The sequence below is a fragment of the Bufo gargarizans genome, chromosome 4 (assembly GCF_014858855.1).
Source record: "Bufo gargarizans isolate SCDJY-AF-19 chromosome 4, ASM1485885v1, whole genome shotgun sequence".
In the NCBI taxonomy this organism is placed as follows: domain Eukaryota; kingdom Metazoa; phylum Chordata; class Amphibia; order Anura; family Bufonidae; genus Bufo; species Bufo gargarizans.
In genome coordinates this window covers 323,940,961-323,951,809 of record NC_058083.1, presented here as the reverse complement: position 1 = coordinate 323,951,809, position 10,849 = coordinate 323,940,961, and the positions used below count along the sequence as shown (strand labels likewise).

Below are 10,849 nucleotides of genomic sequence, written 5' to 3'. Positions count from 1 at the left end.
ATCAATACTTTCCAAATACTTAATTTTAAAGGAATTATGCTTCTACAATACAGATATTGTTAAATCGTCCATCATATTCTCATGAACAGCATCCTTATATATAAGGCAGCATTCAATAAACATGGATTCTTTGTCAGCAAATCAGAGTAAACATAGAAGATCGCTGCCAACAAGCCTTTGTTCTCTATATAAATCAAAGATGCGAGACGGGAACAATGTAGACAATACAAGTGTGTTTGTGCTTCATTTCACAGGAGCAGCACACTCCCGACCGTCTTTCCCCTATGTTTCCAGCTGGCTCTGATTCTGCCTCATATTAAATACATCGGGGCCCAAACTTACCAGAAGCATGCTATCCATCAGTTAGAAACTTTCACTTATACAATGAAAGCACCCTATTTAATAGGTAATCATGGGCAAACCTGGTTCCCAACATGGTGTCCTTCATGTCTTATAAGTGAAAATAGGTGGTAAAGGGATGATGGAGGGTCTAGTGAGCAGTTTTTGGACCAGGGAAGGGTGTAGTAGGCGTTTACATTCTTACAGCATACAGCACTATGGGAAATGTTATGGCTGCTGCCCATCTACACCCGCAACACAGAAGTTTGGGTTCTAAACAATGGTGTGCAGTGGGAGAGTGAAGACTCAAAAAGTCCAGCACAGTGATGTCTCGTGTACAGACACACATCTGCTCTCTCAGGCTTGTGCAGAAACATCATCAGAGCAGGGAGAGAGGCTGACATCACAGGTCATGTGACATCTGAGAAAGGAGCAACTGCAGATGCAGTAAGTGCATAGTAAAGCTGTTACATTTGATTAGTTGGAAACATACAAAGAACAAAAAAAATAACTCGGACAACCCCTTTAATAGAATATAAACATGAAGCCAGTGTGAATAGATCCTAACAGATCATCACAAAATAGCCAGAACCTTCCCCTAAAGGTGTCCGTACACCTTTGATAATTATTCCACCAAACTCTCCCATACATTTGCATCCTCAATAAGGCTCATTATGCATGCATGTGGTTTAAATGGCAAAAAATGAGAAATCCGCTGCCAGGCACTACTTCCCCCTCCCAGAACGAAAGGAGTGGGTGTTGAAATTTAACTTGCCGATCCTTCTTTCCTTTAACATCATCTGTGGGGGGAGGAGGGTGTTTCCTTACACATCTGTTGGCCAGCCCAGTCAAAATTGATGGGTTCGGCCAATAATAACCTAATCTGTATGTATGAGGGCCTTAAAAGAGTTTTCTATAGGACTAAAATATTGATTAACTATTCATTTGACAGGTCATCAATATCACCCAGTACCCCCACCAATCTGCTGTCACCTGACCGCAGCCGCAGTTCCAGAAAGTAAACAGCATATGGAGCCGAAACACCACAGCTCTGTACACAGTTTAGTGGCCACTCTCGGTACTGCAGCTCAAGTAAATGAGAGATGAGCTGCAGTACCTGAGAGTTGTCACTGCACAGTGTACCTGTGTCAACTAAATAGTTACAATGCCTCCAATTTTTAGACCACTGTTACATAGGAATACGTTTAGGGTCACTACTGTTCCTTAGGATGTCGTTTAGGTAGCAATCTCTTTGACTGCTTCCCTTGTCTGGGGGGAGATGGGGGCGGTAGGGGTGTTTGTGCCTGACGGCACTGTAACACAGTCACAATTTATTGCTTTGCAGAATATACTTTATTTGCTTCTCAACTTTGTCATACAGGATGTTTTCATCCCTTCATGGGTATTCTCAGAGGTGGATATGTCATTTCTGGGTGATCCACACAGTTACGCTCCATCGCATTTCACCACTAATCTCTGCCATTTTCACACCACCAAGCTCCACCCAATTCCGCCTGGCTCCGCCCAGTCAGTCCGGTAAGCCCCACTCTTAGCAGTGAAGCTGGGGTGCTTCTGCTACTGTTCTACAGGTGGTAAGGGCCCTCCTCTCCCTGGGCCCCTGTGCAGCTGAACTGACTGTATGTCCACCCCTTTAGTCTTTTTTTGTCAGCCAACTGCGTGTGGCCAGCAGGGGGCCCCAAGCGTTTGCTTAGTTTTCATGGTGGTAAAGTTTGCCATTGGGCATACTGATGGTCAGAGGGGCATTTATGCTAGCAAAGATTTAGGTGGATATCTTGTAGTGCAAACTCTACACCAAACCCCCATCTTAATCACACACAACCCCTGTAGAGGAAAGTCCGTAATACTAGGTGCACACATGTGCCTAGAATCCGGTATCCTGTTCCAGCATGGGTAAAAAACGCCTGAACCGCAAAATCCGGCATAGAACAAAAACTGGCTGTGCCCAACGAATTTTGTTCATTATAATGGTGTTCGTCGGGTTTCCGGTGTGAGTACAGGCATATAGCCAGGCAAAGCAGCGTTCCATGTGGACCCCTGCCACAGATGTCCACGTAGCTTTACTCTCCTGAAGTCGCATGGATCGGCCGCTTGGAAACTCCAGCTTCCGCCAATGTCACTGCCTGGGCTATCAATGGGATGTCACTTTCACTGTGGATGGGGATGGAACTATCCCTTTCCCTGGCACATGCACAAACTCTGGGATAAAAACAGGGGTGGACTGGGAACTTATAAAGTGGCCCTGAAAACAATATAAAAGTGGCCTCATTTTGTAGGCAGATCCAAATTAACAGAAGGCGCGGCAAACAAGTAAGCGAGGGTCAATACCATAGTGCAAAATACTGTGCTATCAAAACCATATACCACAGTGCAGCACAATACGGTGCCCCTCAAGGGACAGATTGGGAATTAAAAGTGGTCCCGTTTTGTAGTTGTGCCCAAATTGATGGAAGGCAGGGCCAGCAATACTCTTGCAGCACATTATACCACCCCCAACAGAGTCAAATAGCACAGTCCATTACAATATAGCAGCTCAACATACATCGTGAGAAGGGCTCTGGCGGCCACCTGGGCACCAGCCCACTGGGAAATCTCCTTGGAAGGTCTATGGCCAATCCGCCCCTGTGTGGTGGCCATCAATAGCTCCCATCTTCTGTCCTCCTCCTCCAGTTGTCTATGGAGCAGGGGGGTTAGGAGGTGAGGTGTGGCCACATCAGATGAATTCAGGAGGGCATGTGCGGTCACTGGCTGGGTACATGAGTACCTGATTCTCACAGTGTTAATTACTGTTGAGAGCTAATTATGTACCCGGTCAGCGGCAGAGAGGAGGACTTGGGTGGCCCCCTGGGGCATCGGCCCACTGGGAAATTTACCTGTAAGGTCTATGGCCAATCCACCCCTGGATAGGAAAGGTTCTGGTCCCGTCCACAGCCGAACATCTGGTAAAGCATGTGACACTGGCTGCGGCATAGATTTTCAGAAGGGGACGTGACCGGCTTCCTGAGCGTCCATGCAACTTGTATATCACAAAACTTACAAACTTTCTTCTACAGGTAAAAGTTATGTGTAATTAAAGAACAGCCCTTTAAATAAAACCTAAAAGGACATGTGCCTGGCACTTTTAAGAGCACCGGTGCCACCACCAATTTAGCGGTAATGGGGGAAATCACCCACCCCTCTCTCAGTGTCACTGCTCTGCTTTCTATATTCAGCACTATAAAGGGGATGCCAGATGAATCTGTGACTATCTTTGATAGAAGGTTAGCTCTTTTATAATTCTGCAGGGTGACATGCTGGGAGGGTACCACCTGTACCAGCCATCACCTTACCCGTCACGTCTCCATAAACAGCCAGTACTGGCTCCTCCCACCATTCTCACCTCGTGCAATACCCGCTCATAGCCTGCAGGTGGCGTCTCACCGCAGGAATTCACCTACGTGGAACTCACCTGTCCAGCTCCGGCGGTGGTTTAGGAGCCCCAGGAGGGGCGGGGCCGCTTCTCCTGGATGACGTCAGCCTAGACATGGCGGAGGAACAGCAAATGCGAGAAGATCCTAAGGTTTGCCCAGAGTCCCACACTGAAACCGTCCAGATGAAGCCACAAGCAGCAGGTGAGGGAACCTACAGACACATGCACCGGTGACCGTCACCTGAGCTCATGTGATACATGTAACCATCATGTCACACTGTGGGCTGCCCGGTCACCGTGTACTTCCAGGACTGTCAGAGAGGTGTGGAGCACAAATGTTTAAACCAGTCACAGCAAACTGAGTGGCACAGAAAATATTCCAGAGACCGTAGAAGGATAAGGTGGGAGAATCCCAGTATTTGTATACATGAGATGGGAATTACCTGATACAGTACCACATTGGGTAGCCCTGCCAGTGCAGCAGGTGGCACCGCGGAATGGGCTCCCAATGCTGCCCTTAGCTGACTTTCCACAGCAGAGGATGGCATGTCATGGCTGACGATTAGATTGTCCTTCTCCGGGGTACATAGCTGCAGTGCCCTAATGGGATATTGGATTTCCATTAACTCTCTGTGTGCTTGGATAACGCTGAGTGCAGTGTGCTCCCTGGGTATGGAGAGTGCACACAGAGAGTTGTGTTGGTCTGTGGCACTGCCAGCTGGTTACTGGGTGCCACTCAACTAGGGTGTGTGCAGAATTGTGGGTACCTGCGACCTCGAATGACTTATGAGCATGGAATTGTCATTTTATTAATGTATGCGTCTTTTTCCACACATACCTACCTTCCATGTGAGCGTAGAAGACTACGACATGTGCGCACATAGATGTGAGAGTGGATGTATACCTGATCTGGGAATATGTCCCTCCGGTTATTGCTCGCCATCAGCAGTCACATTGGCACGGATCAGGCACTTGCCTGCTTCTCTGCTGCTCGCGTTTCATCTTCACTTTGAACATAATGAATGATTTTCCAGCACTGAAAGCGGATCCAGCATGTGAGACATCTGAGTCTTAGGCCAGGTATATCTGTAGTCTTTGGTTAACTGCGCAAGACATTACATAGTTAACAAATACAGTAAAAAAAAAAAAAAAAAAGACATTAAAGTCCGTCACGTTCAACCAAGGGATGGGGAGTGAGACCCCTTTCCACAGCTCAGCTAGCTCGGATAGAAATGAATGTGGCGCGCATTTCTGAATAGCCTTTCTGTCCATTTCAGGGGGGCTTTACAAGGTACAGGGCCCCCGTTCTCGTGATTGGTAGGGGTCCCAGCAGTAAGGCCCCACCAATCTGATAGCTTGTTATAACCAGAATACCCCTTTAGTGTCATATACTTATAAGAATTCATCTAAGAGTACTTTCACACTAGCGTTTTTCTTTTCCGGCTTTGAGTTCCGTCACAGGGGCTCTATACCGGAAAAGAACTGATCAGGCATATCCCCATGCATTCTGAATGGAGAGCAATCCGTTCAGGATGTCTTCAGTTTAGTCTTTTTGCCTTTGCAGGACTGAGATAATACCGCAGCATGCTGCTGTTTTATTTCTCTCCAAAATTCCGTAACACTTGCCGGAATGCCGGATGCAGCATTTTTTCCCATTGACATGCATTAATGCTGGATCTGGCCCCGAGTGTTCTGGCAATACGGATCAATTTTTGCGGTCAGCGCATGCTCAGACCGCAAAAAAAATTGAAAAAAATAAATGCTGGATCTGTTTTTCTGGATGACACTGGAGAGACATTTCAATGCATTTGTCAGACAGATCAGGATCCTGATCCGTCTGACAAATTCCATCGGTTTACACACGTTTTGACGGATCCGGCAGGCAGTTCCGGCGACGGAACGGCCTGCTGGAATCCTCTGTAGCAAGTGTGACAGTACCCTAAACCCTTTTTTAAAACTGTCCACTGTTCCTGCTGTGACCATGTCCTGAGGAAGTCTATTCCACAGATTCACAGTTCTTACAGTAAAGAAGCTTTGACGCTTCTGGAGACTGAACTTTTTCTTCTCCAGTCGGAGGCAGTGCCCCCTTGTCTTTTGAGGGCATTTTACCTGGAACAGTTTTTCACCATATTTTTTGTATGGCCCATTTATATATTTGTGGAGGTTAATCATATCCCCCCTTGGACATCTCTTCTCAAGACTAAATAAATGTAATTATTTTAGTCTTTCCTCGTAACTAAGGGTGGCTTTGCACTTGAGTTACGGCATTCCATTATAGGTTATTTATTATTAAAGCGCCATTCATACCATAGCGCTGTACATATGAAAAGGTTCCGTTTGTAACTAAATATAATGGAATTCCCGGACGGAATGCAAAACGGCAGCCTTTAAGAGACGTACCGTTTTAATCCTTAGACTTCTATTATGACGAATCAAAATGGAAAGCCTCTTAAAGGCTTCCGTGTTATATTCCGTTATAAACAGAACCTATAACGGAATGCCATAACGCTAGTGGGATCCCAACCTTAGACCCTCCATGCCCCTTATCAGTTTAGTCTCTCTCCTCTGTACTTTCTCCAGCTCCAGGGCATCCGTTCTATGGACTGGTGTCCAGAACTGAACTGCATATTCCAGATGAGGCCGCACCAACGCTTTGTAAAGGGGTAATATTACATCCCTGCCCCGCGAGTCCATGCATGACAATATCCTGGTGGCCTTAGAAGCAGCTGATTGACATTGTATGCTGTCATTTAATCTACCATCTACAAGGACACCCAAATCCTTCTCTATAAGTGAATCTCCCAGTGTTACATCCCATAGGACATACGAAGCACAGAGATTATTACTAACAAGTGAATGGGAGCTGGTCTGCAGTACACCAGTGCAGCATGGATGTATAACTGATCCGTTTCTCCGGATGACATGTGGAGAGACGGATCTGTTCTTGCAATGCATTTGTGAGACTGATCCGCATTCGGATCAATCTACAAATGCTGTCGGTTTGCATGCAGATTGCCAGATCCGGCAGGCAGTGTCAGCGACGGAACTGCTTGCCGGATTACTCTGCCACAAGTGTGAAAGTGGCCTAAACCGTTTAGCTATCTATGCTTGTGTGGTGCCATCAGTAGGGATGAGCGAACTTCTTTTTTTAAATTCGGCGTACAAGGTTTGTGTTCGGGTTATCTAAGAATTCCGTTATGGATTCTGCTACCATGAATCATAAGTTATGGTCCGCGGTAGCGGAATCCATAACGGAATTCTTAGAGAACCTGAACCCAAACCTTGTATGCCGAATTTAGAAAAAGAAGTTCGCTCATCCCTAGCTATCAGTGAAAAGTACAATTGATTGATCAGCTATCAGTTGTTCAAAAAAGTCACATCTTGCTTAGTTACATGTACAGTTCAGTCACCAGCCGTATGCCGCCCTTTTCAAACTTATTTTGGTTCCTATTAGCATATCGTATGTATTGTAAATGTAAGTAACCTTTTTTGTCATTAATAAGGAAATATTGGGGGTCATATGAAATTTTTTGGGTGTTAAAAAAAAAAAAAAAAAAAAAAAAATAGCAAAACCCCTTCTTGCGACTTTAAAAGAATATTTTGTTGCTCGGCTGTTTTTACACTGTCCACTGTTTTTTAACCGTCCATGTGACAATATTTAGTCTTAGTCAGTTTTACGCCATGTTTGACGGTTGGGTGGGGACATGTTGAGAGCCATGCCGGGCAAATTTACTAACATTTAGGCTCCATTCAAACATCCGTAGTGCATTGCGGATCCGCAATACACCAGTCCAGCACCCACATAGAAATGCCTATTCTTGTCTGCAATTGCGGACAAGAATAAGACATGTTCTATTTTTTTCCAGAGCTGCGGATCGGAAGATCGGGGCCGCGCTCCGGAACTGCGGATGCGGACAGCACACTGTGTGCTGTCCGCATCTCTTCCGGCCCCATAGAGAATGAATGGGTCCCCACCCGTTCCGCATAATTGCGGATCGGATGCGGGCTCATTCTACGGATGTCTGAATAGAGCCTCAGGTGTCAATTTAGGCAAAAAAACTACTCCAGCCAGGAATAGTTTTCTTGCCAGGTACACAGACTGCCATAGATGCTCCAAATTTGTGATCAGGCATACGCCTCGTCATAAATTAGCCTAACGCTTATGGCAGAGTAGAGGGGAATTTATGACTGGTCTAATAAGCCGGTCATAGTATATGACCCCTGCTATCATTTTTTTCCTGAAAACAGGTGTAAAAGAGTCAAAGCTACTTCGGTCAGGAGCTGTAGTAGTTTTTACTCGTCACACAGACTGACGGAGGTAAGCCGCGAATCCTCCGGTAGTGCAGAGGGGACACAAAGGCATAAAAAGCTGGTCTTTGTAAATGACCCCCAATTATTCTCTTGGGGTAGTGATTGCTAGACCCCATACAGGGTAGATGGTTGCTCCTCTTAGGCCCCTTTCACACGGGCGAGTATTCCGCGCGGGTGCAATGCGTGATGTGAACGCATTGCACCCGCACTGAATCTGGACCCATTCATTTCTATGGGGCTGTACCACTCGAGCAGTGATTTTCACGCATCACTTGTGTGTTGTGTGAAAATCGCAGCATGTTCTATATTGTGCGTTTTCCACGCAACGCAGGCCCCAGTACAAAAACTCTGCCCAGTACAACAGAGGGAGCTGCAGACACTGGAGCCTATACCGGGCGAACGGAGTGGCGCCCACACATACTAGTAAGTGCAGGGGGACCCCTGGGCGCCGCTCTGCCCACTGATATAGTTAGTTTTTAGTTTTTAAACTAGTTAAAGGTCCTCTTTAAAGGGGTTGGCCAGTTGATATTACTAAATGTACATGTGCTGGCAACGGCTAGAATTAATCATTACTAAACTGATGTCGGATAGTTTACTAAGAATAATTCATGTTTACAAGCCGCTGTCCTGACCTGCGTGCTGGTGCTGTGCTGGCAACTTGGCCGCTGATGGAGGGTCTTGTCCATCAGTGGCCTCCATTTATTTATTATGGAGACGGACAGGGAAACTAGCACATGTTTTAATATATGCAAATTAGGCTCTAATAGCAAGTTTTAATATATGCAAATGAGCCTCTAGGAGCAATGGGGACGTTGCCATTACACCTAGAGGCTCTGCTCTCTCTGCAACCGCTGCACCCTCTCTGCTTTGATTGACAGGGCCAGGCAGTGAAAACGTTGTCACGCATGCTGTCAATCAAAATGCAGAGTGGCAGTTGCAGAGAGAGCGGAGCCAGTAGGTGTAAGGGCAACGCCCCCATTGCTCCTAGAGGTTAATTTGCATATATTAAAACCTCGTGGTTCTCAGCAATGAGGGCAGATATGAACATGGGACCAACACAGATGCCTATTTCCTGCTTCTACTGGAGTCCATGAGAAGCCTTACAATGTGTCATGGAGATGAGTATTCCGGTTACTGTGAGCAGCACGAGCTCGGTGCTGGTTGTAATCGGAGATTTCAGCATTCAGGCGTGGTTCCAGCCAAGTGTTTGTTTCTGTCATGTGTCTGTAGGGGGGGGGGGGTGTGTGTGCCATCTTTCAAAGACAGGGCGGACCTGGGTGTGTCCCCACAACGTGGAGGTTGAACACTAGCCCCTCCTAATTCTGCTCTGGCCTGTACAATAGGAATTTCCGTGATATTTACTATGAGTGCTTTGTCTGCCGGCGACGAACATGAATGTAAGTCCGGCAGGACAATTGTGCTGAGATCTCATTATTCGGATGATCAGCAGTGTCAGAAAATGTGACGATAATTCTGCTAAGTGACAGATACGAGCCATAGGGGGAGATTTCTCATGAGGGAAGTCAGTTCTGCAGGAGTCTGCTTTGTAATTTGCACCACATTTATCAAATATCGCACAATGGGGGTCATTTATCAAAGACCAGCTTTTTAGATAACGCGTAGCACCTGCGCTGCCAGGAGAAGCGCCTCATTTATGACGAGCGCAGGCCTCATCATAAATTAGACTAGAGTAGTTTTTATTCTTCTTAATTCTTTTACACTTGTTTCCGTTACGCAAAAAGATAGAACATGTCCTATCTTTTTGCGGAACGGAATTTTCTTTATTGTACAAAACCCCAAAGCACAGTGTACAAAGGTAGCAACGTTTCGTCTAAGTGTAGCCTTTGTCAAGCATATGTTACAAATGCACAAGCTCACATATAAATACAAAAAATTAGACACTCCCACATTAGTGATGGTGCAATGGTCAGATTGATCGGTGTTCATGCACAGACACAGGGCGCACACATTTACGTGCAGAAGGCCTTAACTGTTTTTTTTTTTTTAGCATGTTTTGTCCATGTTCCTCGGTTCATCACGCCCATTATAGTTTGTGTTTGTGAAAACCACGGGTGCCATCAGTTTTTCATCCATGCTTCACGTATTATTAGGAAGAGATGCTTTGAAAAAAACTCAGCTGCAGTGTCCGTGAAACACGGTCATCTACACACGGATTTTTCACAGACATCTTCACGGAGATTTTCATGGATTTGAACACGGACGTGTGAATGAGACTTAAGTCTAACCCTTCTGTCTTGAAATGTTACTCTACTTTATTAACCTCTTCTTTACTGGCTTAAGATTAAAATTTTTGCCACTTTTAAATCGCAGTTGATAAATGTGTCTTAGATCAGCTTGACAGGCTAACCATACTCACATTTCCATCCATTTTTCAAAACAGAATGTCGCAAAACAATTGTTCAGAAAATGTTACCTCATTAGTAATTATTACTAGAAGAATTTTCAGATTGGTTTCCAGTCAAGTGGATTTGTCTGCTGAGATCTTGCACTTGGTTGTGGTGCCCGTATACACGGCTGCGGAGCTGCTAGAACAGCGTCTGGACTGCTGCTGATTGCCCTAGTTTTACTGCAGGAACAGGTGAAGCACATGGTTTATGGTATATGTGCCTCGCCAGTGGCATTTAGCGGTAATCTGCATGTGGCTGCCACGTCTCAACCACAACGTGATCAGGCACCCTAGTGCTAGGGCCATATGGCGACGTGGCGCTGAAAAGTCGCACTGCATTTTTTGTAATGTTAGTCACTGGTGTA

The 10,849-nt window shown here is 45.9% G+C and overlaps 1 protein-coding gene across 1 annotated transcript in view; it reads left to right on the top strand.

Moving 5' to 3' along the window:
- The first annotated feature begins 3,857 nt into the window (after nucleotides 1–3,857).
- Nucleotides 3,858–10,849, top strand: part of MAP7 (microtubule associated protein 7) — a 145,060-nt gene continuing 138,068 nt past the window's right edge. Inside the window, exon 1 of the mRNA XM_044290820.1 lies at nucleotides 3,858–3,968. Within this exon, the coding sequence (XP_044146755.1) occupies nucleotides 3,881–3,968 (88 nt within the window). The 5' untranslated portion in view covers nucleotides 3,858–3,880. The remainder of the gene's footprint in view (nucleotides 3,969–10,849) is intronic.